This window comes from Capricornis sumatraensis, chromosome 6 (assembly GCF_032405125.1).
Source record: "Capricornis sumatraensis isolate serow.1 chromosome 6, serow.2, whole genome shotgun sequence".
Taxonomy (NCBI): Eukaryota; Metazoa; Chordata; class Mammalia; order Artiodactyla; family Bovidae; genus Capricornis; species Capricornis sumatraensis.
In genome coordinates, this window is record NC_091074.1 from 119,905,869 (window position 1) to 119,933,485 (window position 27,617).

Consider the following 27,617-nt stretch of genomic DNA (forward strand, 5'->3'; position numbering starts at 1 on the left):
CCAGGCCTCCCTGTCCATCACCAACTCCCGGAGTTCACTCAAACTCAACATCCATTGAGTCGGTGATGCCATCCAGCCATCTCATCCTCTGTTGTCCCCTCTCCTCCTGCCCCCAATCCCTCCCAGCATCAGAGTCTTTTCCAATGAGTCAACTCTTTGCATGAGGTGGCCAAAGTATTGGAGTTTCAGCTTTAGCATCATTCCTTCCAAAGAACAACACCCAGGACTGATCTCCTTCAGAATGGACTGATTGGATCTCCTTGCAGTCCAAGGGACTCTCAAGAGTCTTCTCCAACACCACAGTTCAAACGCATCAATTCTTCGGCACTCAGTTTTCTTCACAGTCCAACTCTCACATCCATACATGACTACTGGTAAGCGACCTAACTAATGGTGAGAAACTACACGCTTTTCTTCTAAGCTCCTGAGTAATGCAGGGACGTCCCCTTTTTACTGCTCGTACTGAATGTGGCACCGGAAGTCCTCACTAACGTAGACAGAGCAGAGAGCCAAGAGATCATGCCTGCACGCTGTCTGCTCTGGGCCCTCACGCCACCGTCTCTCCACGCAGTGTCCTCCATGGCCTCGAGCCCCCACCAGGGCACCCGCCCTGAACCAGGCTCCCATAGCCCAGGAGGTGGACAGCGGTGGCCCTCCATGTGCGCCCGTGACTTGCATCTGGAGTAGGGACTCTACTCAGACGAGAGTAGAAAAGGTGGGCAAGGAAGAGCCAGCACCGGTGTCCCGTAAACACGTCACCCTTGCCTGTGACCTTCCTGCAGGGCCCGAGACGGCCAGGCTCAGGTGGGAGTTGGCCTCCCCCTTCCTGGGGGGCCCGAGACGGCTGGGCTCAGGTGGGAGTCGGCTTCCCCCTTCCTGGGGGGCCCGAGACGGCCGGGCTCAGGTGGGAGTCGGCCTCCCCCTTCCTGGGGGGCCCGAGACGGCCGGGCTCAGGTGGGAGTCGGCCTCCCCCTTCCTAGGGGGCCCCGAGACGCCGGGCTCAGGTGGGAGTCGGCCTCCCCCTTCCTGGGGGGCCCCAAGACGCCGGGCTCAGGTGGGAGTCGGCCTCCCCCTTCCTGGGGGGCCCCAAGACGCCGGGCTCAGGTGGGAGTCGGCTTCCCCCTTCCTGGGGGGCCCCGAGACAGCCGGGCTCAGGTGGGAGTCAGCTTCCCCCTTCTCTCTTGGCACCACTGGGCTGGGGCAGCTCACACATCTCAAAGGACAGAACCCACACAGGAAGCACACACAGTTCATGACACACACAGAGAAAAGTGCCCCTCCCTAGAGAAAAACATGGCTCAGAGTCAGGACAAGAAAAGGGGCGGCAGGAGAAACGCCGCCTGCTGCTTCCAGCTTGAACAGCGCAGCGGGAGAGCCACTCACTCAGCAGGTTTTGGTGCCAAGCACAAGTGCAGGCGCCGGACACACAGATGACGGGACGTGGCCACTGTCCCCAGGCAAGCCCTGCAGGCCCGTCGATGAAACAGCAGACACTGCTTTGACATAAGTCAGGCCTTTCCTACTTTTGTTTCTTTGTCTTAAAGAAATACAAACAAAAGTACCTTTAAACTGGCTCTCGGTTCCGCAAACCCGGCCTCGCTGTGTGTGAAGAGTCACCGGGAATCGGTGAAACCCTTCACGCCAGCGGAGTCCAGCAACACGACCTGCACGGCGCCGTGCCAGCCAGGGGCCCGTCTCCCCAGCACGGAGCACGCACCTTGAAACAAAGCACACGTCAGAATCTGGAAGGAAACTGACATCCTGGAAGGTCCCGTGTGTGGTCATGACCTGCCGACTTCTAGGTTAGTATAAACACTGTAGGAGTGCTTCCATGAATCATTTAGGAAACGCTAAGTGCAACTGGCCCTACGCCGTTCACAGTCTGGAGTCCCCTGCAGGACTGCAGGCCCGCTTGGCCGCCAGTGCCACAGCAGGTGCCCGAGGAATCACAGCCCGCTGGGCAGCGGGCCTGGAAGGCAAAGCAAGAGGAGGGATGCCAGCCTGACCCCAGGGGCCTGCCTCCCTCAGCAGGTGCAAGACTTCCTGGTGTGGATGGGCTGGGCCTCTGGCCACCCACTGGCCCATGTGCTGGGCACGCAGTGCCTTCCCTCCAGCTCTCCGGCCACCCACACGGGACAGGGAGCTGGACGTGGCCAGGCTGCTGTGGGGCCCGAGGGGCAGACGTGACGGCACGGTGCCTGCCGGACACCCAGCAGAGCACAGACTTTGCCGTCAGCAGGCCCAGCTCGCCCCTGCAAAGCTGGGCAGGGCCTCTCGCTGTCCAGGCGGCAGGGCCCGCTGCCTGACCGCTGCTCTGGACTCGCTTCCCTGCACCCTTCCTGGTCTCCCTGACCCCCGGCACCCCAGCTTTCTGTGCTCTGACGTGGGGACACAGGCCGGGGACATCTGTGCCGGGCTGATGGCATAGTATCTCTCACCCATGCCTATGCTGGAAACAAAGAGCCAGCCTGAGAGAGTCCCAGATAACTCACTACTAAGGCCCTGGGGACGGGGAGCCTGGTGGGCTGCCGTCTATGGGTCGCACAGAGTCGGACACGACTGAAATGACCTAGCAGCAGCAAGGGGTTATTCAGTGCTGCCCCAAGCCCTGCGGCAGACGGGGAGTTCAGGACAGGCCAGGCGCCCCGGTAGCATCTCGAGTGCTGGATCTGATGCAGGCCGTGGGCACGTACACATCTCCCCGTTTACTGCATGTGGAGGAGGGCAGAGGCGGCTTCGCCCCGCTGTCCTAATGGAGACGGAGCCCGACCGGAGGCTGTGTCTCTGACCGCCTGTTCCAGGAAAAGACTGCAGACACCAGAGTCTGCAGAAAGGGTGAGCCGTGTGAAAGGCGGCAGGACCCTGGACCAGCCTCCTCAGACTGAGGAAGACACGCCTGACTCACACGCCTTGGCAGAGTGCTGGCAGACGGAGGTGAGCCGGAAACGCGACCTGCACAGAGGATGTTCACCCCGGGGTGGGGTGAGGGAGGTGAGCGGAAACCCGACCTGCACAGACGTTCACCCCGGGGGGTGAAGGAGGTGAGCGGAAACCCGACCTGCACAGACATTCACCCCGGGGTGGGGTGAGGGAGGTGAGCCGGTAAACCCGACCTGCACAGGGGACGTTCACTCCTGGGGGTGGTTCCGTTGCCTCACGGGAAACAGAGGGGGACACCTGGAACATGCTGAGCAGTTAATTCTCGGCCACCGCGTGAGCTCACCTACTGATCAAGTGTCTGCATCCGGCCTGGGGACCAGACATGTGCGTTGCGTGATTCTGGAGGGAGGGCAGGCAGGGCCTAGAGAGCAGCGGCGGCTCACCCTTGCGGACGCGGGCGGGAGGGGGCTGACGGGGGCCTCGGGGCCGGCAGAGCCGGGTGTGGGGACACGCGGGCCCAGGGGAGGCGCGAGCTGCCTGCTCACGGGCCCCAGTCGGGGCTTGTACACACCGCGGCCGAGCACCGCACAGATGTGAGCAGCCTCCGACCCAACCTGCAGGCCCCGAGGTACAGGGACGCACCGACAGCGAGGAGAAGCGGCGATCCAGGGGGAGGGCGGAGGGGGAGGACGCGGGCCAGGGCCGCGCGGGGAGGGGCCACAGGAAGGGCTCCCCGGGCCCTGCCCCAGCCCGCTCAGGCCTGGGTCTGTTCAGCGACCTGTCATCACTGTTTCACGAGAACAAGGAGAGATTCCAAACAACCAATTAAAAGGCAGCCTGAGTGTGTGGAAACCACACTCCCCTGCAGGGAACTCCATGAAATCGCTACAAGTATCAGAGAAAGACAGAAGACCAATGAAAAAGGGAAATTTCATGATATTAGCTCGTGATTCGTTATGACTTGTTATGAATACTCTGAATGGGTAAAAGCTATGCCCAATATTTAAATAAAACATATTAAAGCTCATTCATAAAAGTTATCTGTTTACATCGTTGTAGCTTCTTTTTTACAGCACAGTTTAATGACCTGCTTTGCTTATGTATTGCAAGCTAAAATGAAACAAATGAATCAAAATATCACATTTCCGCTTGTTATACCACAAAATGGAAAGAAAAATCGGTAAACATTGAGCATGCCACTATGGAGGAACGTTAGCACACTTTAGCTGAAATATACGTATGATTTATGTCTATTTCATAACTTAAATTAGCTGTTTAATGGTGCAGGGCGACCAGCTCCTCTTTATCCCTAAGACAACAGGCTGCAATTCCAGCCGGGATGGGAAGCCTGCTCAGTCTGTGTACTGCCACCCCGAGAGCTGGGGCGGGGTGGGTGATGCGCTGTCCCATGCCTGGGCCCGAGGGCCTGGGTTCTCACTTCACAGGAAGCTGGGTGTCATCTCTGCGAACCTCTGTCCCCGAGGAGAGGGAGCAGGACCACGGCGCCCACAGGACCTGGTCCAGCGCCCTGCCTGGTATCATCGACCAGGATGATCAGGGGCTGCTGAGCGCTCGGCGTGGTCAGGGCTGGACGTGTCCGCTGGCCGCCCTGGAAATACCTCCTTCTCCGTCTGTCATTCTTTGTTAGAAAACATGTTTGTTTATTGAGCTGTGCCAAGTCTTAGCTTGTGGCACATGGGCTCCAGCTCCCTAAGCAGGGACTGAACCCATGTCCCCTGTCCTGGGAGCTTGGGGTCTTAGACACTGGCCGTACGGGAAGCCCCAGCTCGTCTCATTCTTAGCCTGCAGTAAATTCAAAGTAGCTGATGCATGAACAGTTGTTTGAACTTACAATTTACGTGGGCCTCAGCAGGAAAAGAAAATCAGCATTTTTACGCAGCTGTGAGCGTTAGGGCACCTGCCTGTGTGCTTGGAAGTCTGACTCTCTGCCCACCCCTGGGCCCAGCATAGGGTCCCACTCATGGTATGGCTGGGGGCACCCAGGGGCAGTGAGGCTGGGCGCAGGGGGTGCGCAGGCCAGGCAAGGGCTGACCTGCTCAGAGCTAGGACACGGTGCCAAGAAACTGTTTTTCCTTTTCCCAGGCTGGAGGGAAACACGGCTGCTCCTTGTCAGAAGCACGGGAGAGCCGTCTCTCGATCATCGAAGCTTTCAGGCAGAATCTTTTGAAGAGAAATATCCCAAACCTCCCCTGTAAGGTGCCTCTCGCCTCTCCCTGTAAGAAGAGGTGACAGAGCCTGACGCTGAGGGGGCAGGAGGCTGCACACTGTCTTCTCTGGGAGGGATGGACCTCAAAGGCTTGGAAATATGGACGAGAAAGTTCTGGCACTCACTCCCCAGGGGGGACGCAGCCCCCGACAGCAAGGGGACGCTGGGCCCCTGTGACGCGCCTTACGGAGCAGAAGGGCTGTGACCTGCTCCCTGGGCTGAGGGGCGTCTCGGTGAGTGTGTGTGGGGGTCACAGAGAGACCAGGTGGGGGGTCCTGGGGTGAGTATGGGGGGGACACTGAGGGACGAGGTGGGGGCTCCTGGGGTGAGTGTTGGGGGGACTCTGAGAGAAGGTGGGGGCTCCTGGGAGAGTGTGCGGGGAACCCTGAGAGGAGGTGGGGGTTCCTGGGGTGAGTGTGTGGGGGACTCTGAGAGGAGGTGGGGGCTCCTGGGAGAGTGTGGAGGGGACTCTGAGAGAAGGTGGGGGCTCCTGGGAGAGTGTGCGGGGGACCCTGAGAGAAGGTGGGGGCTCCTGGGGTGAGTGTGGAGGGGACTCTGAGAGAAGGTGGGGGCTCCTGGGGTGAGTGTGCGGGGGACTCTGAGAGGAGGTGGGGGCTCCCTGGGAGAGTGTGGAGGGGACTCTGAGAGGAGGTGGGGGCTCCCTGGGAGAGTGTGCAGGGGACTCTGAGAGGAGGTGGGGGCTCCTGGGGTGAGTGTGCAGGGGACTCTGAGAGGAGGTGGGGGGTCCTGGGGTGAGTATGGGGGGGACACTGAGGGACGAGGTGGGGGCTCCTGGGGTGAGTGTTGGGGGGACTCTGAGAGAAGGTGGGGGCTCCTGGGAGAGTGTGCGGGGGACCCTGAGAGGAGGTGGGGGCTCCTGGGGTGAGTATGGGGGGGACACTGAGGGACGAGGTGGGGGCTCCTGGGGTGAGTGTTGGGGGGACTCTGAGAGGAGGTGGGGGCTCCTGGGGTGAGTGTTGGGGGGACTCTGAGAGGAGGTGGGGGCTCCTGGGGTGAGTGTGTGGGGGACTCTGAGAGGAGGTGGGGGCTCCTGGGAGAGTGTGCGGGGGACTCTGAGAGGAGGTGGGGGTTCTCTGGGGTGAGTGTGCAGGGGACTCTGAGAGGAGGTGGGGGCTCCTGGGCTGAGTGTGCGGGGGAACTGATGGGCGAGGTGGTGCCCTGCCTGCCCCGTGGAGACACCGTCAGACCCGCCGCAGGGGTCAGGCTGGGTGAGACAAAGCCGGGTGGGCATGGCTCCCACCCATTGCTTAATGACCAGGACCGTCCCCTCCGCCCGGGGCTGCACCCCTGAATGTTGCTTATGGGGCTCCTGGCTTTCGTCCCTTCCCCCTTGGTCTTCTGGAGACCTTCTGGACCTGGGGGCCCACTGGGGGCTGGGCGCCTCACTAACGTGGGGTGGGGCCTGCTGCCCCTCCTGCGTCCACACCGCCTGCTGCCTCACCGCCTCCGTGAGCCAGCTTCGCCAGGGCGACCGCCGGACGCCTGCCCTGTTCCGGGCTTGGAAGCCTGCCTCCCATCCTCCTCCATGAGGGCGAAGTCCCCGCAGTCAGAAGGAAGAGACAGAACTTTAATGCCAGGGAGGTTAAGGGTCTCAAAGTCCCCCACGCTGAAAATCCTCCTTCAAGTCTGGGGAAACTTGGGGCAACACAGACCAGCTCCCATCAGCCTGTTATGTGAGTCAGACGGTGACGATGGAGGAAGTGCCAGGAACTAAGACAGCGCAGCACCAGCCTCCCCTGCGTCCGCAGAGACGAGGCTGAGCTTCAAGGAGACACAGCGCAGAGAAGCAGCCGAGCCACGGGCCGAGGGGAGCCCACACCACCTGCCCCCTTAACCTCGCATCTGCACAGAGGCGGGGCTGAGCTTTAAGGAGACACAGCGCAGAGAAGCAGCCAAGCCATGGGCCGAGGGGAGCCCACGCCACCCGCCGCCGCCCCTTACCTCTGCGCCCCGGGTACACGTGTGGGTAGTACTCGTAGTAGAGGTCCGGCTGGTCCAGGTTGCCGAAGGGCTCGAACTCCATCTCGGCGTTCTGGAACAGGCCCAGCTTCACCAGCAGCGCCAGCCTCACAAACCAGAGCTGAAAGCACAGAACACGAGGCACGCGACGGTTACCTACGCAGAGCAGGCCCAGCGGTTCCTATTCCCCAGAGTGCTTTAAAAACGCAGGCGCCTCTTTAAACCTTCAGTTTACTTTCACTTAGGCTGTGCTGCAAGGCCTGTGGGACCACCGGACCTGCGAAGTCCCCAAGGCCGTTAATCTGATGTCAGAGCTTGATTTCAAATAGGTTTAAACAAGGGCTAAACTAACACTCCCTGGGGGCTCAGCTGGTAGGGAATACCCCTGCAACAGGGAAGATTCCCTGGGGAAGGGAAAGGCCACCCACTCCAGGATTCTGGCCTGGAGAATTCCATGGACTGTACAGTCCATGGGGTCACAAAGAGTCGGACGTGACTGAGTGACTTTCACTCACTTCACAAACTAAGGCTCTTTCTTAGAAGTTTGCATAACTCCAAGTTTATAAAAATGGATGTGAAAAGAGACGCTCCCTGCCTGAAGGAGGGCAGAGTCCAGCAGGGGTTGGGGAGGGGGTGGAGGGGGGCAGCTGGGCCGAGCTGGGGAGGGAGGTGAGGGCACTGCTGAGGGACCTGGACTGTCCACGGGAAGTGGGGAGACCCGGGGGCACACGATGGGAGCGGGGGGGTGCACAGCCAGCTCCAAGTGGCTGGAACACCAGGTCCCTTCTGGAAAACGATGGCCGCCAAGTGAGAGGGCAGGACTGGAGACCCTGGCAACTGCAGGGGCCGCGGGGGCGACCCGAGTCAGCCTCGTCCCACTAATGAGAGAAACGAGGTTCAAAGAGACCATGCGGCAAGGGATGGACAGAGAGGCTGGGCCCGTGGGCTGCCTGGGAGTGGGGGTAGGGGGCTGCCTGGTGCAGGGGGCAGGGGCAAGAGGCTGCCTGGGGCAGGGGGCAGGGGCGAGGGGCTGCCTGGGGCAGGGGGCTGCCTGGGAGCAGGGGGCTGCCTGGGAGCAGGGGCGAGGGGCTGCCTGGGGCAGGGGGCTGCCTGGGAGCAGGGGGCTGCCTGGGAGCAGGGGGCTGCCTGGGGCAGGGGGCTGCCTGGGAGCAGGGGTGGGGTCTGCCTGGGGCAAGGGGGCCGGGGGCGGGGGTGGGGTGGGGCGGGGCGGGGGTGGGGGGTGCCAGGCGGCAGGACTCAGCGGTGCTTTCGGAACAGCCGTGGAGAGAGTTGGGCTGGGCCCATGGCAGCTGAAGCCGCGTCCGCTTGGAGCGTCGAGGGACAGCCTGGGGGATGGTCTGGCTGGGGAGGGGGCTTCCGGGGACGCCAGCATGAGAGACCACGGCCGGGGCGGCGGGCTCGAGGACTCAGGCAGCCGCCCCCTCTCCTTGGAGGGCTTTCCTGCCGTTCAGAAGCCCGCTCTCTGCACGTGAACCACTGGAGCCTTCGCTGTCTCCAGGTGACGGTGGCCTGGGGAGGACGCGGCCGTACCTGCAGGGAGTCCGCCGTGTGGCTGGTCGGCAGCCCGCTCTTGCCGTAGCCTTGGCCGTGGGCCGTGAGCAGCCGCCCGCACAGGTCCACCGCCGCCCGCCAGTTCTTGCAGCTCTGTAAGACATGGACAGTCACCATGGGGGCTACCCCAGGGACGGTCACCCAGGGGTCACGGGGCCGGCCACCACGGGGTCGGTCATGGGGACAGCCACCACAGGGCCGGCCACCACGGGGATGGTCGCCCCGGGGACAGCCACCACGGGGACGGCCACCACGGGGTCACGGGGACGGCCACCACGGGCTTGGTGCTCAGACGTGCAGGCCACACAGGCACCAACTGCAGATGCCCTTCAAGACAAGCCAAAGATAAACCCTTAAAACGTAACCACTGATAGAACCCCAGGGGCAAAACTCTTGTTGGAAAGCCCCGCTCTGCCCCCAAACCCATCAGGCTGTTTCCTGTTTAGCAAGGTAACTCCATCTTGTGATTCTTCTTAAATTAAACCACAGTCAATGTTTCACGCTACCCTGCCCTGGACACGTTTATTTGTACCTAAGGTCTGCATGTGGCCCTAAGTGGTTCTAAACGTTTAACAGGACTCTGCGCCGTCAACATGAAAAACGACCAGTGAGTCGTGCTGACACATCGCGATCCAGGCTGCGTGTCCACACGCAGCTCCCTGTCGGGACTGGACCCACGGGAGCCCAGCTGACGCGGCACGGGGTTCAGGGACTTGGTCTCAGCTGCTCGTTGCTGCCCGAGGGACGCAGGAAGGAGGGCCACCAGGCCAACGGGAGGAGGAACGCCATCAGAGGGACCATCCAACCCCTGAAGACACTGGAAGTGGACGCCTGGTGTGCGGTCCCCAAGGACAGGCACTGCCCGCTGCCTTCAGCGCACAGGCCGGGCCTCGGGGCCGCCTGCGTGCCAGAGCGGGTGAACTCTCACCCTGGGCCCTGTTAACCTCAGGCCCAGAGAGGGAGCTGGATGTTAGCCTGCTGTGCCCCTTTTAAAGGATGCTCTAGGCACTCTGTGCTTGCAAAGTGTTTCTAGAACAAGATGAGGGCGCCTGGAGACCGAGTCAGGCCTCCGGTGTCCTCAGTGAGAACGCACGTTTCTTCTTATGATGCAGTCAGCACCAGCTCCTTGAGGAGGAAGCCCCTTTCCTCGTCTTCCTGTGAGTGTGTGTATTAGTGTGTGTCTCTGTCTCTGTGTCTATGTGTGTGTGTGTCTTTTGTGTCTGGGTCTCTATGAGTGTGTCAGGGTGTGTTTCTGTGTGTGCAGGCACACACACCCAGCATAGCTAGCTGGATCGGGAAGCATGCTGGTGTGGCCTTACTCCCGGCTCTGTGGTTATCTGGCCGTATGCCCTAACGCACCCCACCTGAGCCCCCGGCTCCAGGCTCCTCAGGGCTCCTCCTGACTCAACAGTCAGGCTTGTTAGTGCTGAATGACAGTCCACCATCATGGGACTCACCACCACCAATTCACCTGCTGAAAGGCAGCTTGCGTGCCTGACTGCTAGGTTGCTTCAGTCATGTCTGACTCTGCGACCCCAGGGACTGACTGTAGCCCGCCAGGCTCCTCTGTCCATGGGATTCTCCAGGCAATAAGGCTGGAGGGGGCTGCCATTCCCTCCTCCAGGGGACGTTCCCCACCCAGGGATCGACCCTGCGTTTCTCGGGTCTCCCGCACTGGCAGGTGGCTCTTTACCACTAGTGCCGCCGAAAGGTACCTTGACGGCTTCCGATTTTTGGCCAAGGCGAATCGGGCTGCTGTGAAGATGTGCGCGGAACCTGTGAGTGCCGGGCCGAGGTGGGGGGTGGTGGTGACTGATTCAGTCGCCGGTAAGAAGAAACTAACAGGAATATTAACACGTTTGCTTATTATCTTCAGTTAGGGAAGAAGCCACTTTTTAAAACACATTAACTAAAATTTATGGCAGGACCATAAGGCTTTTCACAAGGTACATTTTACTATTTTTAATTATTCATTCAGCTCAGGCGCTCGGTCGGGTCCGACTCTTTGCAACCCCATGCACTGCAGCACGCCAGGCCTCCCTGTCCGTCACCAGCTCCCGGAGCTTACTCAAACTCATGTCCATTGAGTCAACGATGCCATCTAACCATCTCATTCTCTGTTGTCCCCTTCTCCTCCTACTTTCAATCTTTCCCAGCATCAGGGTCTTTTCCATGTTTGGTGAAATAACTGTTTTTTAAAGCTAGAATTTAAATATACTGCTCTAATCTTTAAGCACTGTGGAGAAAATCTTATGAAAATCTCTTCATTACTGTATATGACATGCAGAACTCTGATATTAAAGGTAGTTATATATGAGAAAAAAGATCTAAATTTCAAAATATTGGTTTTTAAAACTAGGAAATAAGATATAGACTCTGTTTGAGAAACTGAACATGTTCCAGAACTTCCAGAAGAGGAGAAAAACAGTCCAATAAAAATCACTCAAGTAACTAACAGTAGGCACCCAACTTTTCCCGCCTGTGACTCAAAGGCAGTCATCAATGTCACAGGTGACACCACGGACGCGATTAAAATGTCCCTCTCCACGGGCCGCGACAGTCATTTCCCCATAAACAGCAGTCTTGGAACACTCTGACATTACTCAGGAAAACGTGTTGAGAAACTTTCCTAGTCTTAAAGACGAATGCAATTATTTTAGGATGCAATTAAAATACCAGGGCAAGGGAACGGTCTTTCCTCGAAGACATTTCCCGCCTTGAACAGGCCTCCGTGCCAGCACTGTCACTGTAATTGCTACCGGCCTCAAGTATTTTCAAAGTATGAAAAAAATCAAACCAAACCGCACATACTTGGCACCAAGAACGATGAAAAGATGTAAAAAGGTCGCCTGAGGACTAGTGACAACGTCTGCGTGAGGCTCCGCGTGCCCCGTCTGAGCGCACAGTTACAAGTCATGCTTCAAATGCAGCTGCCGGCTCACGACGCTGCCGCACAGCAGGAGTTCAAGGCCACGGAAGGGGAGTGACAGCGGCCGCCCCCAAGGCAGGAGGGCCGTTCCACCGACGCCCGCGGCCGTGCGCACCGCCACCTCCCACACCTGCGGCTCCATGAGCAAGGGCCAGTGCACGCGGACTCTCAGACACCTGCAGATGAGCACCCCTCTCTCCCTTTTAGAAACTGAGTATCTCCTCAGCTCTCCTTCCCACAGCTTCTCATTCATGGGAAGAATTCCAGAATCACTTCAATGGAAGAAACTCAATGAAACGTGTGATCTACATTTACAAAAAAAAAAAAAAAAACCACCACCTAAACTTTACTGTGAAAATGTCAGCAAACCACCTCGGCGAGTGCTTATTTGCCCTTCTGTAACAGCATGAACAATGTTGTGGGGCAGACGGTTTCCAGCGGTCACAGGCCACTGGCAGCACTGCCCGCCCAGGTCAGGGTGCCTGCGCTCAGTCTCCCCGTCTGCTCCAAGACCGCGGCTCAGCCAGGGCGAATGCACTCACTCTTGTTAATGAGTAAAGAAAGGCTTTTTGTGTGCTTCCGGGGAGTCTGCTAATTTAGTAATAAACCTTCCACACCAAGTGTAGAGTTCTTTCAGAAAATCAATGTATGGTGACTTCGCTCTAGTTACTTTGATGGAGCAGATTTAATCACAGCATACACTGCCTCACAGAATTCACATGTTGTATGATGCTCTCTAGTGCTCAGGACTGGTTATCTGATCCAACAACTCCACTTCTGTGCAAGGGCTCAGGAAAAGACACTGAAAGTGATCGGCCCTTGGAAATACATTATGAAGGGAGGAAGAACTTAAACGGAAAATCAGATACACTGTTACTTACAATGAGCTGCTTCAGTCCGACGAAAGACTGTTCCACCGAGCTGGCGGTCAGGACCTGTCTCTTTGCCGCAGCTTTTTCACCCAGGAAGCGCAACATTAAGTCTTTAACTGCATCTCCCTGGAAAGATTATAAGAGAAATACGTCAAAACAACAGAACGCTAATTAAACTCAGCTAAGTGATACTCACAGCTAATCAAATTTTTTTTTTCCCCCACTGGTGTATGGAGGCTAAAATGCAGTTATGGTACAGCTGAGCTGCAACTAACCAGATGCTATAGCGCCCCGATCACTGATAAGATGTGTTGTTTAGAGTTGCTTTCTCCTGGAGAGGAGGTGGTAAGTCAGCAGTGGCTGTGCCGCGCTGGAGGGGGCCGGGGCTCGTGGTGTGAGAGGGGACGCTGCCCCTGGGAGGAGCACGGTGCCCGGCGGGGCCCAGGCTGGGCAGGCAGGCCTGAGCCTTCTGCCCACAGCCCACACCACAGCCCCCTGGCCTGGGCCTCCGGGGGTCCCCAGGGCTCAGCCAGAGCAGTGAGTGGTGGCCCGGGGCATCGCCTTCCCCTAGGGCCACGACCCTCCAGCCCAAGGAAGGCCCTCTGCCAGGGGGCAGCTGCACAGGACTCTGCACGGGGGGACCGGCCCGGCCTTGGGGCAGCCCCACCTGCGCCCGGGCTGAGTGACTGTAGGGGGAGCATGGACAGGCGTGACCGCCTGCAGCCTGGTGCCCAGGGAGAGACTGGGAGGGGCGGGGACATGCCACTGATACAGAGGCTGACGGGAGAGCCTGCAGCTCCAGGCAGCCTGGGCCTGCCCAGGGCCCCGACTCCTTCCTATCATGCTGCAGAAACGAGTTGAAGCAGCTCTGCTCAGAGGCAAGGCTCCTCTCCCATGATCGCCTGCGTGGCCGGTGCGGGCCGGGCACGCAGGAAGGCTGTGGCAGGCTCAGCTGCCTCCTGCTGCTGGAGGAGGGCAGTGGGGGTCCCGGGCCCTGAGCCTGGAGTTCAGAGGCCAAGCCGCACCTCCTCCTCACACGGGGCAGAGACCTGGAAGCAGCAGGGTTACGGCTTCTGCCTCCAGAGAATAAGGTGAAATATTTTAAATGCCAGGCCCCGGCAGGGGCTAACTGATCCCAGAGGGTAATCAGAGGGCGGAGCAAGGAGGCAGGCACACGGCTGCACAGAGCTCTGCACACAGGCGCCTCCGAGCAGACCAAGAGCTGCTCCGGGCAGAGGGCCTCAGAACCAGGGAAGGGCAGACTCACCTTAAAGCTGCGGAGCTTGGAGGAGCAGTCTGAGTCCTCCAACCTTGCAGCGCCCTCAGTAGCAAGCCCACACTGCAGATGACACCTGCCCTTTCGGTTCTGCCAGTCAGTTAGCACAAGACGCTCAAGACAGGGGCACCGTGGGGCTGACCAGCACTCACCCTGAAAGCCCACAGACAACAAAACCTCCCGACACAGATCGGCTCCCACCGCGTTGCTCGGCTGGGGCGGTTCTGATACAGGGGTCCTGGTGCTTTGGCTGCAGACCCTCCACGGTCACCGGAGTGAGGCGAGTGGCCTCCTCCCGTGATGTTTGGAGAGCTATCTCCTTCCAGCTGGAGAGGACCCACCTAGAACCCCACGGACCCCTTCCACTCAGCACTCCCTCGGGTGTGCCCAGGGCAGGGCAGTGGCAGACCGTGCGAACGGGAGTCTGTGGCTGGCCCTCCGCGTGCAGAGGATGGGCCGCTACCCTCCTGCTGCGTGCGGACGGCTTCAGCGGCACCTTCGAGGTTTTAGTGGACGACGTCCACGTGGAACACAGAGTGGCTGACTCACGGGGCATGGCCTCTAAGCTCTACTGTCAGGGATGCCCGGTCACGGGCAGCGGTGCTGGAAGGACAGCGCCCGGCCATGAGCAGGAAAGTGGTGACGGCGTCTGCCTGCCTGCCAGGTGGGACTCCCGTCACATCCACATTGTGGGGGCTGGGGGTAGGACCCGGGAGCAGAATCAGAGCTGGGTGGAGGAGAGGCCCGGACTTAGGTCCAGATGTCGGGCTCACAGAGCCCCCTGCGAGGCCAGAGCACCCCAAGGTCCCCCACTGTCCCCGTCACCCCCTCACAATCGGCACCAACTCGCTGCCAACTCTGGTCTGTGGAATCCCCGCCACACCCCCACCACTGAATGACCTTCACAGAAATACTCTCCGACTTCCATTCTTTCCTGGTTCTGAACATTTCTGAAGAGTCATCTCCCCACCAACTCTGCGTCCAGCTCTTCAAGAATACAGGCCACCAAGACTCTGACTAGTTAGAAACGCCGGCACTCCTCTTCTGAAGCTTCTGTGGTTGGATGCAGTTAGATGCTCACCTGCGTGGCCTCAACCTTAACTCAGACAGCTCTAAGAAGCCACTTCACAAAGAAACAAGATAACACTTCCCCGCTGCCCACATTCCATCCCTTAAGAAGTGAAAGTGACAGAGAAGTCGCTCAGTCATGTCCGACTCTTATGCGACCCCCTGCACTGTAGCCCGCCAGGCTCCTCTGTCCATGGGATTTTTCCAGGCAAGAATACTGGAGTGGGTTGCCATTTCCTTCTCCAGGGGATCTTCCCAACCCAGGGATTGAACCCGGGTCTCCCGCACTGCAGGCAGGCTCTTTACCGTCTGAGCCACCAGGGAGCTCATTTGGTACCAACAGGTGAGCGATCTGGAAAAACTGTGAAGTATTTCAGAAAGCTGCTGTAGTGCTGTGCCAGTAATAGTCACATGGGGAGGGACGTGTGAACAGGTAAACCCAACAAACACTTGGCTGGCATCTTAAAAGCCTGGCGCGCTGCGAGTTACCACACCTGCTGGGCCGATCTAACTCCTCTGGAAAATAAACACAGCATTTCTGGAGTAAACCACACGCTTTTTCTTTTTGTGAAAAGTTCTTTGAGGAACAATACACGACTGAAGAGACACAGGTGAAGAACCGACCGGCACAGTGGTTCCATGGGAAAGTCCAAAGCCTTTCGGGAACTTTTCTGAATACCATGAGGCTTCCAAAACAATCACTGTGGACTACCAGAGGCACGGAAGACACCGCTCAAGGACGTAAAGGGAGCAGAAAGGACACGCAGCGTCTCCCGGCCGGCCGCAGGGTGGGTCCTATCCCAGCAGCGGGCGCCTGACCCTGGCTGACTGCCGAATGCCCTGCTTATTCCACGATCAGCCACGTGGAAGCATCAGAGCTCCGAGGGGCTGTCACAGACCCCAGGCTTCCCAGGGGCAGGAACGGCCTCCAAGCTCGAGTCGCCTGGGTTCACCCAGCAGCAAGCATCAGCGCTTTGTTTCTCGGCTCAGGGGTCACCGACCTGCTTCCCTGAAGGGCGTCACGGGGCGTTCAGCGCCTCTGGCCCGCGAGAGCACCAAGGTCAGCCCAACCCTTCAGGCGGCCAGAGTGAAGCAGCTCTGTGCGGCCCCAAACACACCCGAGGGGCCCCGGGCCCGCCCCACAGACCACAGGGTCAAGGCATCAACGCTGACCCACCAACGCGCCTGACATCTGAGCCCATAACTGGGATTCACTGAGGAGGCCCGGGAAGGCAAATTCACGCCCAGTGCATTCTGCTGGAGAGGGCAGGGCGGGTGCCCGGTGAGCCCCCAAGGAAGACGCGTCTTGTCAGCAAGTACCCGAAGAGAGCACGCAAGGACGTCCACATCTGCGGGCTCTCACATCAGCTCCCCACAGAGAGCTGCGTCGGGAAGATCTGCTGGCGAAGGGATAGGCTACCCACTCCAGGATTCTTGGGCTTCCCTTGCAGCTCAGCTGGTAAAGAATCCGCCTGCAACGTAGGAGACCCTGGTTCGATTCCTGAGATGGGAATATCCCCTGGAGAAGGGAAAGGCTACCCACTCCAGGATTCTTGGGCTTCCCTTGCAGCTCAGCTGGTAAAGAATCCGCCTGCAACGTAGGAGACCCTGGTTCGATTCCTGAGATGGGAATATCCCCTGGAGAAGGGAAAGGCTACCCACTCTAGTATTCTTGGGTTTCCCTTGCAGCTCAGCTGGTAAAGAATCCGCCTGCAATGTAGGAGACCTTGGTTCGATTCCTGAGATGGGAATATCCCCTGGAGAAGGGAAAGGCTACCCACTCCAGCAGTCTGGCCTGGAGAATTCCATGGAGTGTGTAGTCCGTGGTGTTGCAAAGAGACTCGGAGACTTTCACTCACACTCCCCAGGGAGGCAGCCGGCCAAGCTCACCTCTCCAGCAGCCATGTTGCTTCTCCACAGGATCGGCCTCGCGGGCCGGGGCCCCACCCCGCGTGGCCTTCCGACCAGGCCGCGGAGGGGGAAGGGGAACGCCTGCCCCGGGAGGGGCCCCTTCCGTTCCCGGAGTGGACAGCTCGGGACAGGAGGCACGGACCCTGCAGATCCCAGCAGACACGCAGCCGAGCTCACCTCAGGGGGATGTGCACACAGCCATGGAAATGCTCCCATGTAAGGCCTGCTGTGCGCCTTCCTGTGCCTGGGCTTTCAAATCTAACAGATTATGAGTCTCACTAAGCAGTTTATTATAACATCACCTGCATTTTCTCACAATAAATAAAAAGACTCATTTGAACATAACATCATTCTTGTGCGTGCATACGCGCCAAGTCGCTTCAGTCGTGTCCGACGCTTTATGGCCCCACGGACTGTAGCCCGCTGGGCTCCTCTGTCCATGGGTTTCTCAGGCAGGAACACTGGAGTGGGCTGCCACACCCTCCTCCAGGAGACCTTCTGGGCCCGGGGACGGAACCTTACCCCTATGTGTCCTGCACGGGCAGGGGGTTCTTTGCCACTAGTGCCCCCAACGAGACTGTAGCATCGTTTTTTCAGTTGGATATGTAAATATTCCACTGGAGAGACGAGAAGTGGCGAATGCATTCAACTAGCCTCCCGGCAATGGACTCCAAGATGCTTTCAGATTCTTTCTAATTTTAAACCTCACTCTGATGGGCATCCTGAAAGCTGGCTATTCATACACCAGTGAGATTCTTTCCTCATAAATAGTGACTCGGGGTGGGATTTCTGGGTCAGAGCGTGTGCATTTTAAAATTCAAGAAAGTTTGTGCCAGATTATCAGTCCCCTCAGGGCTGCCTAAGCTGGCTATTTCCTCACATTCTAACAGACACAGAACAATAAATAACTCAGACAACAGAAAGTGAAAATAATTTCATCTTCTTTGATGACTGGTAAGATTGAACTTTTTAATGTTGTTATTTACAATATATAGTATTTATTTTATGATTACATATTTATAATCTTGTGATTTATCGAGAGACCGTCTGTATTTTTTTTTAACGAAATCGGTAAGAACTCTTCCAATATAAAGCACATTGTGCGTAATGCAAACACATTTTTCCATATCTAAAAGGAGAGGAAAAGGGATTTATTATCCACGGGAGCTCAGCTGCTATAATAAACTGATCACACAGTTTACAACTTCTCCAGAGACCTGTGGTGCCGCTGCCTTGCTGGAAACTATTTCTAAGACTCTGATTAGCACTTTAAAGACCTTCAATCAGAGAAATCAACAGGGTTCCAAATTACCTAGTGACATCACAGCAAACACTCTCAAGATAAGAATCTTGGGAACTGCTGAAAACAATCAGCGTTTTTCGAAGCTCAACAGGCCTTTTCCGTATGAACATACACGAAACAGAATCAGATGAGAAGCAAGGAGATTGGCCAGGGCTTTCCCGGCTCGCAGAGCGTGCCCACCGGCCCACCTGTGTGCTGAGAGCGCCTACCAGCCCACCTGCGTGCTGAAGACCCTCCGCCCTCACCTGGATGTTGTCGAACTTGAGGCCGGGCATGGTGAGGTCCTCCTTGTCCACGAACACCGTGCCGTACTGCTGCGTGGCAACCGAGGTCAGCATGCTCCTGGTCGCGTCCCCAGGGATCCAGGCGTCGCTTCTCCGGTCCATCTCGCTCATGCTCAGGGCGGTGGCAAAGGGGTCCTCGCTGCTGGCAAACACCGCCTGGATCTGTGAGAACGGCTTTGGGGACTGCGAGATCTCCAGAGGAACCGTGGGGACACCCGACCCTGACCTCTGCACCCCTGGGGAGGAGGCAGCTTCCACGGGGCCCGGCGAGCTTCCTCCCACAGGGGTAGCGGCCAGTGGAGACAGGCTTTCCGGAATGGAAGGGCTGGCGTTGGGGTTACTGACGGAGATGAAGGTGGAGGTTGTGAAGGAATCAAAGAAGTCCGAGGCCAAGGAGCTGCTGCCGGTCGGATCACCGAAGAACTTGCTCAGGCTGGGGCTCGGCTGGACCACCTGGGGTGGGCTCCTGGGGGCAGCCTCGCTGGCGCTGCTGAAGCTGGGGGATTTCACCATCTGGGACTCGAAGCCATCACGCAGGGATGGGGGCTGGGCGCCAGGGGGCGGCTGGCTAAAGATGGTGCACACGGGCACCGGCTCGTCCTTGGGGGCTGGCTGCCGGGTGGGCGCGCCCGACGGTGGCCCTGCCGCGGGCACCCGCGCAGCCCCCAAACCCGGGTCCTCTCCGCCCCTGTGTTCAAAAGCAGGCGGGTCTTCCACATCACTGCGCTTGGGGTCCTCTTTCAACGATGCTCTGCCGTCAGGGGTCATGTCCGAGACGTCCTGAGGCGTGTTCCCGCCATCACTCTCACTGCCATCACTGAGTGAGCCCAGCTCGCCCTCTTCTGCGCCGGGCCCCAGTCTGTGATCACCACTGCCCTCGGCAGGGTCCGCCATGTCCTGCAGACACCCCAGGTCACCTGCGTCATCCTCGCTGTTGTTTGGGGAGTCGGAGATGAGCACGCTCTCCATCAGGGGCTCATCAAGCTTATCTGCGAAATTATTCGAGTCCTCGGACTCGAACTCGTCTCCACCGAGATCAATGGTTTCCTCGTGGTAAAGAAGCTGCCCCTGGTCTCCCTGAGGCCCCTGCGGAGTGATGCTCTGGGCTGGCCCCTGGGCAGGCGTGCTCTGCTCGGGCACATGTTGGCTGGCACCTTCGGTGTTCTCCATGGCCACCTGAAATGGACAAACATACGTCAACCTTAACAGCTTACATCTTGGTCACTATTAGAATGCCTTCGTCTTACCGAAATCTAGATGGCCTTGAACTACATTCCACAGGGCAACGCAAGTAAGAGAACTCGTCATTAACCCATCATTACATAGACTGGATCCTTACGACAAGAAGCAACGACTTCAGCAACAATTAAAGAACCCCATATTAAAGCTACGATTCTTCAAAATCTGACCTGTGAAGTAGGCAAAGATTTTTAGAATGGACAGTTTTGGGGAATTTATGGGATACTTACTTATTGATAAGGGAATGCAACCTTTCTCAAACACCTTCTTCCAACAACACAAAAGAAGACTCTACACATGGACATCACCAGATGGTCAACACCAAAATCAGACTGATTACATTCTTTGTAGCCAGAAGTGGAGAAGCTCTATACAGTCAGCAAAAACACGACCTGGAGCTGACTGTGGCTCAGATCATGAGCTCCCTATTGCCAAATTCAGACTGAAATTGAAGAAAGTAGGGAGAACCATTAGGCCATTCAGGTATGACCTGAATCAAATCCCTTACGACTATACAGTGGAAGTGAGAAATAGATTCAAGGGACTTGATCTGCTAGATAGAGTGCCTGAAGAACTATGGACAGAGGTTCATGACATTGTACAGGAAGCAGTGATCAAGACCATCCCCAAGAAAAAGAAATGCGAAAAGGCAAAATGGTTGTCTGAGGAGGCCTTACAAATAGCTGAGAAAAAGAGAAGTGAAAGGCAAAGGAGAAAAGGAAAGATATACCCATTTGAATGCAGAGTTCCAAAGAATAGCAAGGAGAGATAAGAAAGCCTTCCTCAGCAATCAATGCAAAGAAATAGAGGAAAACAACAGAATGGGAAAGACTAGCGATCTCTTCAGGAAAATTACCAAGGGAACATTTCATGCAAAGATGGGCTCGATAAAGGACAGAAATGGTAAGGACCTAACAGAGACAGAAGATATTAAGAAGAGGTGGCAAGAATACACAGAAGAACTGTACAGAAAAGATCTTCACGACCCAGATAATCACGATGGTGTGATCATTCACCTAGAGCCAGACATCCTGGAATGTGAAGTCAAATGGGAGTTAGAAAGCATCACTATGAACAAAGCTAGTGGAGGTGATGGAATTACAGTTGAAGTATTTCAAATCCTGAAAGATGATGCTGTCAAAGTGCTGCACTCAATATGTCAGCAAATCTGGAAAACTCAGCAGTGGCCACAGGACTGGAAAAGGTCAGTTTTCATTCCAATCCCAAAGAAAGGCAATGCCAAAGAATGCTCAAACTACCGCATGATTGCACTCATCTCACACACTAGCAAAGTAATGTTCAAAATTCTCCAAGCCAGGCTTCAACAGTATGTGAACCACAAATTTATAGATGTTCAAGCTGGATTTAGAATAGGCAGAGAAGCCAGAGATCAAATTGCCAACATCCATTATATCATCAAAAAAGCAAGAGAGTTCTAGAAAAACATCTACTTCTGCTTTACTGACTATGCCAAAGCCTTTGACTGTGTGGATCACAACAAACTATGGAAAATTCAAGAGATGGGAATACCAGATGACCTGACCTGCCTCCTGAGAAATCTCTATGCAGGTCAAGAAGCAACAGTTAGAACTGGACATGGAACAACAGACTGGTTTCAAATAGGAAAAGGAGTACGTCAAGGCTGTATATTGTCACCCTGCTTATTTAACTTATATGCAGAGTACATTATGTGAAACGCTGGGCTGGATGAAGCACAAGCTGGAATCAAGATTGCTAGGAGAAATATTAATAACCTCAGATATGCAGATGACACCACCCTTATGGCAGAAACTCAAGAACTAAAGAGCCTCTTGATGAACTGAAAGAGGAGAGTGAAAAAGTTGGCTTAAAGCTCAACATTCAGAAAACTAAGATCATGGCATTTGGTCCCATTACTTCATGGAAAATTGATGGGGAAACAATGGAAACAGTGAGAGACTATTTTCTTGGGCTCCAAAATCACTGCAGATGGTGACTGCAGCCATGAAATTTAAAGATGCAAGCTCCTTGGAAGAAAAGCTATGACCAACCTAGACAGCATATTAAAAAGCAGAGATGTGACTTTGCCAACAAACGTTAAGTCTAGTCAAAGCTATGGTTTTTCCAGTAGTCATGTATGGATGTGAGAGCTGAACTATAATGAAAGCTGAAAGTGAAAGTGAAGTCACTCAGTCGTGTCCAACTCTTTGCGACCCCGTGGACTGTAGCCCACCAGGCTCCTCCGTCCATGGGATTCTCCAGGCAAGAATACTTGAGTGGGTTGCCATTTCTTTCTCCAGGGGATCTTCCCAACCCAGGGATCGAACCCAGGTCTCCTGCATTGCAGGCAGATGCTTTAACTTCTGAGGCACCAGGGAAGCCGAGCTGAGTGCTGATGAATTAATGCTTTTGAACTGTGGTGTTGGACAAGACTCTTGAGAGTTCCTTGGACAGCAAGAAGATCCAACCAGTCCATCCTAAATCAGATCAATCCTGAGTGTTCATTGGAAGGACTGATGCTGAAGCTGAAACTTCATACTTTGGCCACCTGATGCGAAGACTTGACTCAACTGAAAAGCCCCTGATGCTGGGAAAGACTGAAGGCGGGAGGAGAAGGGGAGAGAGGATGAGATGGTTGGATGGCATCACCAACTCGACAGACACGAGTTTGAGCAAGCTCCGGAAGTTGGTGATGGACAGGAAAGCATGGCATACTGCAGTCCATGGGGTCACAAAGAGTTGGACACGACTGAGTGACTGAACTGAACTGAGTCTTTCTGGATAGTTCAGCAAAGAATAAAACTCTCTGACAAGCAATTCCATGTTTACCAACTCACTTAAAATATGTTTTTAAAGAAAACACCATCTGAAAGAAAGAAAGCCAAGTAGAAAGGAACACTCAGTCTGTAACAGTATTTTGAATCTCTTCAGCATCTTTGTTTCTATTCTAATCTGACTTTGAAAAGTCAAGTCCACCTCTTTCCTTGTGATACCATCTACACAGATGATGCCCAACCCAGGGTAAAAATTAAATTGTTTACCGTAATTTCTAAATAAAAACTACACCTTTGTTAGAAACCATTACCAGAGGTTGAAGTGTTGGGCCGAAAAGTCTCGTAAATCAGTCATCGTTATCAGCTGAGAGCCACTGTGTCTGAGCCATTACCCTGCACTCCATGAAAAGACAGAGGAAGCTAAGTTACTGCAACACACGTGCCACCGCCTCTCGCCCCGCCACGAGAGAGGGATCTAGGTGGAAGTGGGCAGTAGCGAGAGCCCCACCTCAGTCTTCCAACTTCCTTCCCCAGAAAACCTTAGAAGGTGCCTGTCACCCTCTCTGACTCTTCTGAAGGCACATGTCCTATAAACCATTCTGATCAAACACTGAGTGATACAATATTTATCACCTGTAGCTGATACAACACATCCTAACTCTCTTTTCAGACCTAACGTTCTGAGATGTGTCCTACTCTTGTTCTTCTTTCATTTTCCAAGTGTATTTCCTCAAACCACGTTAGAGTTTTGCTTTGTACTTCAATTTCTCCTCCGCTTTTAACACTGAGGCTCATTCCTGCAGCAGCACGAAGCTGTGAGGCCTCAGTTTGGCTGACGATGCTCTACTCTGTGATGGTTCCACAACCTCATATCCATTCCTTTTTTTTTTTGGCCACGTCATGCGGCATCTGGAATCTTCCCTGACCAGGGATCGAACCTGTGCCCCATGTATTGGGAGCACAGAGTTTTAACCACTGGGCCGCCAGGGGAAGTCTTGATATATCTATTTTTCTTGAGGTGTTACGTTTTGAATTCAAACAGTGCTGCTGTGAACATTCCTGTACATGCCTCCTGCTGTACGTGTGAAAGCTCACGGGGGCGTCGTGGAGAGTACAATTCTTCACCAGGTAACTCCGAACTGTTTTCCTAAGTGCATGTATCAATTTCCACACCTGGTAGTGGTGAGTGTAAGTGATCTTCCTGTTCCACACAGTCACCTACGCTCGATATTGTTACACTTCTTAGTATCAAGGTATTAAAAATTCCTACAAATCAACAGGATTATAAACGATCCAACAGAAAAGGATCCTGAACAAAGATCTGAACAGGGTGAGAGGGATACACATCTCACAAGCATTTGTCCTGTGACTTAAACAGCTGTACAATTTGATTCTATTAGGATGATTCCATGGTGTACCAATGGTTACAGTAAAATTAAGCACCTCTCTTCAATCTCAAGAGGCGTGGCTGAGACAAATATGGTCCCATTACTTATGTGTCATGGAGGAAGTCCTGCATGTGGGCACCACAGGCTGTGATCACGAACGCTACAAACAGGAAGTCCAAACAAAATGCCACCCTCTTCCCAAAGATTTAAACCCTGGAAACAACTGCCTGTAGATGCCATAAGAAAGGGACAGCAGTATACTCAAACTGCAGTGAAAATGAATGAGCTGCCCTACAGCAAAGGCTTCAGTGCTTGGGCCTCACAAATCTAATTCTACACACAGAATGGGTAGAAAAATAAACAGTATGACGACTTTCTACCTGAAGTTCAAACAAGAACATCGAACAGTCTATTACTTCAGGAACAAACAGAAAAACAAGGTGACGGAAATGCACAGCTGGGCTGGGGAGCGGGCTGGAAGAGGCCTCGAGGAAAGGTTTGAGGGGGGGCGGCACACGGGTCTCAGCCGTGGGCAACGCTGGCGCCAGGAGCCAAGTCTGCACTTGACTTTGTGTTTCCATGTCTGTTACATGCAGCCTTTGCATCTCATACTCTAAAACCTGAAAAGCACATGTATCTGTCCTTGATTTGCATGAGATACAAATCTTCGCTTCTCCTATTGATTTAATAAATGCCCACATGGCAGTAGTGGTAAAGAACACACCTCCAGTGCAGGAGACTCAAGAGACACTGGCTTGACCCCTGGGTTGGGAAGATCCCCTGGGGAAGGGCATGGCAACCCACTTCAGTGTTGTTGCCTGGAGAGTCCCATGGACAGAGGAGCCCAGTGGGCTACAGTCCACGGCCGCAGAGTCAGACATGATGGACCGAGTAACACACGGCAAACTCAGAACCACAGGTGCGGCTTTAAGCTCACACCAGCATCAAATGCTAGCAAAGAAGTCAGACTTTCTCTTTGTCTGGTTGATTTCTTTGCACATGAGCTTAATTAATGCTTTAAAATATTTTCTAAGTGATTTAAATTCACTAAGAACAATGAAAACTACTGCTCTTTAGGCTCCCTTTCTGGACACAAGACTCTGCAATTACAAATCTTTCACCACACTGCAATAATGGAAACTGTATTTCCACGAAAAAACTGTGCCGTGAGGTAGGAATCTAATGACAACCTGAAAAGCCCCCATGCAGAGCACACTCACCACAGATCAAGCATTTTACATGTATTATCATATTGAAGCCTTAGGACCAACTTACAAAGCATAAGCTCCATCACACAGCAGAGGCCAAGTGATTTGCCTGATGCTGTCAACGGATGCGGACGGGATTCCTGCACAGGAATTCCTCTGCTGTTCTTGTACGGCCGCTGAGACAGGTCAAGACTGAGAGCAGCGGGTGAGGCAGGGAGAGCTTGGAATGACTGCTTGAGGCTTGGGCTCACTACCAGGTAAAGGGACCTCTGAAAATGACTTAATCCTTTAGTCTCTGCTTCCGCATCTGAAGATGGGGATCATGAAGATTAAAGAGCAACGGATGCACAGGAATCAGTAACTATCACTTTAATGAAGAAGCAGAGTGGTTACACGCTGTCCTGGAACAGTGAGGATCCTGCCAGGGCTCACAGAACGTGAGGACTGGTGACTGTGTTACTCTATTTGCAGCCGTCCTTCCCCCCAGCCCATTATACAGAGAGCTGAGCTTACTGCCATACAGCACAGCCTCCTGAATTTGCAAAAAAGGTATTTAAATATGATGTTTCCCAGTAGCCATAAGCAGGTGTGAACTGCAAGTCCAAGGAAATGCTTCACTGGGGTTAAACTCTTGTGGACTAGGTGAGAAAAACAGGCATACCTAGAGCACTTCTTTGAGCCTTACGCTCTACATGTTTTCAGTTCTTCTCAGTATACATGCTCCACCAGCCAGCTCTGTCCTGCAAGACGCTCTGGAAAGCGTCAGCCAGATTTTACATAGAGACTGATAGGCCTTTACACAGACTATCGCGTTCCGTCCTCACGACAGAGTCCGCTTGGGCAGGTTACTGTAAACGTCCATCTACATAAAAGGAGGCCAGGAGGAACGAGTCACTGAGTACTGCAGCTGGGCCCCGGGACGCAGACCCTTCTGAGCTTTCGGCGCCCAGTGTGGGGGCCGCTCCAGCGGTGTGGGGGCCGCTCCAAGGGTGTGGAGCCAACGGCCGCCCCTGCAAAGGGCAGGCACCCAAGGCTCGCGCTCCAGACCCTCAGGGCCATCCTGGGCCCCTAGGGAGGCGGGTCAGAGACGAGTCCCCGGGGAGGAGAGAACCCCGGGCAGGAGAGACTCAAGGCAGGAGAGACCGAGGAGCAGCGGAGACCTGGGGGAGAGACCCCCGGAGAGACCTCCGCGGAGGAGAGACCCTCGGGAGCGGAGACGTGGGGGCAGAGACCCCCGGAGGAGAGACCTCCGCGGAGGAGAGACCAAGGGGGAGGGGAGACCTGGGGGAGAGACCCCCGGGAGGAGAGACCCTCGGGAGCGGAGACGTGGGGGCAGAGACCCCCGGAGGAGAGACCTCCGCGGAGGAGAGACCAAGGGGGAGGGGAGACCTGGGGGAGAGACCCTCGGGAGGGGAGACCCCCGGGAGGAGAGACCCAAGGCAGGAGAGACCGAGGAGCAGCGGAGACTTGAGGGGAGAGACCCCCCCTGGGAGGGGACACCCCCGGAGACCTCCGCGGAGGAGAAACCCCGGGGAGAAGAGACCAAGGGGGAGGGGAGACCCCAGGGGAGAGGAGACCCGGGAGGAGACCCTCCCACCCCAGGGGCTGAAGCTTGAGACGGCATGACCCCCTCTCCACAGCCGGGGACCTGTGCTCACCCGCCCCCTCGCCCCCCGGGGCTGGGGGGTCACCTGCGCCTGTGACCTGGGTCCGGGAGAAGCTGGAGGAAGCCGGGAAGCCGGACCGGACTCGGCGCCTCCCGCGGCGTCTGCGCCTGCGCGCGCCTGCCCGGTGCAGAAGCCGAAGGCCGGCGCGGTTCCGGTTCCGGCCGTGGTGGGTGGGGCTTGGGGGGCGGGGTGGGGCCTGGGGGTGGGGCCTGGGGGGCGGGGCGGGCGGAGCGCGCCCTGCGAACCAGAGGGACTTCGCTAAACCTGTGGCAGAGGGAGCTGGGAGGGAACTTTTTTTAAGTTCGTGGCCAGTGCATCCTTGAAGTACTTATTTTCAGGGATGTGTCTTTGTGCCTATATGTGTTTTCAACTTTTCTTGTTGAGAATACATCCATCTGTATTACTTATGTAATGACAATAAGGATAAAAGTGGTAATAATAATAATACCAATGATAGCTGGGTGGAATTAACCCAGCAGTATGAAGATCCTGAATGCCTTAGCGCCACAGCTCAATCTCAGGCAAGCGGAGCGGCCGAGAGGATGCCCGCGTCTGTGCTTCCTGCTTCCTTGCCTTCCGCTGCCACCCTGGAGATACCCCGGTTCATCAACCAGCCTAAGTGTCAGGCTCGGCGCCAGGAGCTGGAGCACAGCTGAACCAGGCCACACCCAGCCATTTCCTTCTGATTCTTTAATGATTTAAAATAGTTTTTATTTATTTTGACAAATAAAAATCGTTTGTATTTAAGGTGAACAACGTGACGTGCTGATATACCTAAACATTGTGAGACGGCCACAGTGGAGCTAATGCCCTTATCCACCACCCCACTCATTTCTTGTGTTTGTGGTGAAAAGATTTAAAATCTATTCTCTGCAAATCACAAGTATAGGATACATTATTGTTAACTATGCCTACAGAACTTATTAATCTTATCATTGAAAGTTTGTATTATTTGCTCAATAGCTTCCCTTTCTCCCAACCCTCGGCCTCTGGTAACCATTCTACTCTCCTTCACAATGATTCCAACTTTCTTTTTCAGATCCCACCTGTAAATAGAATC

At 55.3% G+C, this 27,617-nt stretch overlaps 1 protein-coding gene across 3 annotated transcripts in view; it reads right to left on the minus strand.

Annotated features, from left to right (window-relative positions):
- TRAPPC12 (trafficking protein particle complex subunit 12) overlaps positions 1-26,637 on the minus strand; it is a 38,637-nt gene extending 12,000 nt beyond the window's left edge. For 2 of the 3 annotated variants that reach the window (XR_011145007.1, XM_068973983.1), the window contains exons 1-5: positions 26,582-26,637; positions 18,264-19,478; positions 12,470-12,586; positions 8,639-8,752; positions 7,070-7,208 (exon numbers count right to left, since the gene is read on the minus strand). Coding sequence is in view for 2 of the 3 variants with exons in the window: in XM_068973983.1 (XP_068830084.1) it covers positions 7,070-7,208; positions 8,639-8,752; positions 12,470-12,586; positions 18,264-19,472 (1,579 nt within the window). In the remaining variant the exon portion in view is untranslated. Of the gene's footprint in view, positions 1-7,069; positions 7,209-8,638; positions 8,753-12,469; positions 12,587-18,263; positions 19,479-24,957; positions 25,078-26,581 lie in introns of those variants that run through there. The other variant, XM_068973984.1, reaches the window with a different exon arrangement.
- Between the last annotated feature and the right edge of the window lie 980 nt (positions 26,638-27,617).